Raw genomic sequence first — 3,035 nt, forward strand, 5'->3', positions numbered from 1 at the left:
CTAGAGAAGCTTCCGGAAGGGAGCATCAGGACAGGGATGGGAAGGAAAGCCCACAAACCACTGGTGTCCTTGGAACACAGAGCTTGTTTTCAGGGCTTCCGCATGGATGAAAGGCAGCTTGGTCACCAAACTGCAGATACCATGAATCACCTGGTCCCTGTCTCACCCCTCAGGGCTGTGTGGCATTCCCCAAGTCCCATGTTCTTGTTAGCAAGTTCACCTTTTCTTCTAGAGACCATGGAAGCACCTAGAAAACAAGCCCCTCTTCTTCATTTACCTAAGAGAACTGTGGGGCCTACATGGAATTATTACCTCAAGTGGATGGGCCGGTTAACGGGTGTGGTAGGTAGAATGATGGCCCCACTGAGAACGCCATGTCTTAACCCCCGGAACCTTTAAATGTGTTAGATAACAGGGCACAGGGGAACCAAGGCTGCAAATGGAATTAAGGCTGCTGGTCAGCTGCCTCCGAGACAAGGAGAGTACCCTGGAGTATGCAGAGCGGGGCCCAGTGTCGTCATAAGGGCACTTCCAAGTGGAAGGAGGTGGTGGAAGGTCGGAAAGATTTGAGGTGAGAGGAACTCAACCTGCTGTTGCTGGCTCTGAAGAGGAAGGTGCCACAAGCCAAGGAACGTAGGTGGCCTCTAGAAGCTGGAAAAGGCAAGGACATGGATTCTGCCCTTAGAGCCTCCAGAAGAAACCAATCCTCCTGATACCCTGGTTTTAGTCCAAGAGACCCATGTTGGACTTCTGAACTACAGAACTATAAGTCAATATAATCTGTGCTGTTTTAAGCCACTAGTTTTGTGGTACTTTGTTATAGCAATAGAAAATAGGAGAAATTGACAGAAATAGAAATCGGGTAACTGAGGACATACATGATCTTTCTTCCTCAGCCTGGAGCGAGAGGACTCGAGACGGTCCTTAATAAAGGGCAGCTGCACCTGGAGACACCCTAGTTTGAAGAGTCGGTTCCCAAAGGCAATGGTAGATGACCCAAGGTGGGTGGGGGGCGGAGGCAGGCCAAGTAGGTAGAGGAGGGTGGCATGGAAGCAAGAGGTTCAAACAACCCGCCTCTTCCTTTCAATCTTCTCTTGGGGATGCAGACATAACATGCGAGGAGCAGGCGTATCAGAACCAGACCTCATCTCCATTCCCATGTCACTGAGTGGCATGTAACTGGCTATGGGTGGATCTCCCGTGGCACTGGTCAGTTACAGTTGAGAGCCCTGCCTTCTAGAAGGGATCTTAACAGCAAAGAAGTAGTTATAAGCGCTGTTCTTAGAGGTGAGCGAGGATTAGCTACCCAGTGTGGCAGCCACAAGCCCCCGACCCCACCTTGGCTGTGTACTAGCTAGTGGGCTGCTGGCATCCCTTAACCCCTCTGCTGTTACCCCTTAACCCTGGGTCCTAAATCCCTGGGGGTGGAGCAAGGCCTGAAGAAGGCACCTCCCCAGCAGCCCTGGGGACCACATCCAGCCTATCCTATACATGAGGACAACGCTGTTTTGGTCCGTGTGTGTGTGGTCCATTTCCATCCTCCCAGCTGAGGAGTTTGACTTGGGGGCTTCTCAGAAGCCTTCCCTGGAGCCACAGGAGCACACCCTGTTTGTCAGACACTATCTTAACTCAGTGACTCATCAGGCATCAAGTAACGGGGCTAAGAAAAGCCCTCCCCTGAACTCATCTCCCCTCAATGGAGACAAACAATTACTAAGATTTCTAGAAATACCTCAGGCACTCACAGCCAACTCCACGAATAGGGTCCCCTTTTAAATGCCAGTTCCCGTGAGTCTTCAGTCATGTAGCAGTGAGCAGCCCTCGCAGCCAGGAAAGGAGAGCGGGGATCCAGAATGCCACCCAGATCCCCTCCCTCTTTCCCCGTGTGCTCCTTTCATGGCTAAGGTTCCAGTCCTGCTGTTCCCACTAAGAACAGGAGCTCCTGCCTCCCGATCGCAGGGCCAGCTGTGAAGGTGGGAGAGAGCTGCTGCTATCCGTTAGCCCTGGGTCCTAAATCCCCGGGCGTGGAGCAAGGCCTGAAGGAGGCACCTCTCCTCAGCAGCCCTGTTAAGACCACATCCAGCCATCTTTGAGGAGAGTACAGAGTAAAAGGCACTGCATCTGTGCTCGAAACCAGCATGGAGGCAGCTTCCTACCAAGCGGTATCCCATGGGGTCTAACGAGGATGTGAGTGGGGGGGTCGGGGAGTCAAAGCCAGGCCGGTATCCACAGGTCACCTGTTTTAAGCTGTGTCTCTGTGAGTGAGGATGGAGTTGGTGTCCTTGGTGACTGTATGTGCCAGATGCTGGGTAATGGGGCCAGCCCATAGTCAGGAGATGGCAAGGCAACTTGGTCCCGGTGGGGACAGGCCCTCCAGTCCTGACCTTGCGAGCCCCAGTAGTGGAAAAGCCCGATGATAGGACAAGCACAGACATGCAGGAGAAAGAGGAGCAGCTCCCTACTGAGAACCTCCCAAACCAAGAGCCACCCGCATCTCTCTAATGAAGTAGGCAGGTGGTGTGAGCTCGGTGGGCAGCTTGGCAGAGTGAGGGGGCCTTATGGCTCTGTAGGTGAGGCCACCAGTGCCCTCTAGTGGAAGAGGCAAATGTTGTACCCCTCCCTGCATCTAGGGTGTCTCCTGGATCCTGCCACCAAAGAGGGAGCCTAAGCCGCGAAGCGAGTACCCACATGCCACAGACATGGGCACTCCGACACCGGCAGAACTTCCACCGCAGCAGAGACAGCCGCCAGCTCCTGAAGCCTCTCCAAATCCACTGGCCTGGAGGGCTGTATGGGGCAAGGCGCAGAGCCCCCACTAGGAAGCCCCCCTTCATGCCCCGGTCCAGTGTCCATAGTATGTTACCATATTCGCCAAAACGCAGAGACTCCCACTGCTGCCACTCCACCAAGACGCTGACGGCACGCACGCCCACGTAGATGAGCAGCATGCCCACGGTGGCATCCAGGAGGAAGTTGATGAGGTACCTGTGAGGAGAGGGAACAGCGGCACTGTCAGGAAGCACCACCCAGGGAGC

The 3,035-nt window shown here is 54.3% G+C and overlaps 1 protein-coding gene across 1 annotated transcript in view; it reads right to left on the bottom strand.

The window, feature by feature from the left end:
* STIMATE (STIM activating enhancer) overlaps positions 1–3,035 on the bottom strand; it is a 60,863-nt gene that overhangs the window by 14,672 nt on the left and 43,156 nt on the right. Inside the window, exon 4 of the mRNA XM_019633952.1 lies at positions 2,685–2,985. Within this exon, the coding sequence (XP_019489497.1) occupies positions 2,685–2,985 (301 nt within the window). The remainder of the gene's footprint in view (positions 1–2,684; positions 2,986–3,035) is intronic.

The sequence above is a fragment of the Hipposideros armiger genome, unplaced genomic scaffold (assembly GCF_001890085.2).
Source record: "Hipposideros armiger isolate ML-2016 unplaced genomic scaffold, ASM189008v1 scaffold_1453, whole genome shotgun sequence".
Taxonomy (NCBI): Eukaryota; Metazoa; Chordata; class Mammalia; order Chiroptera; family Hipposideridae; genus Hipposideros; species Hipposideros armiger.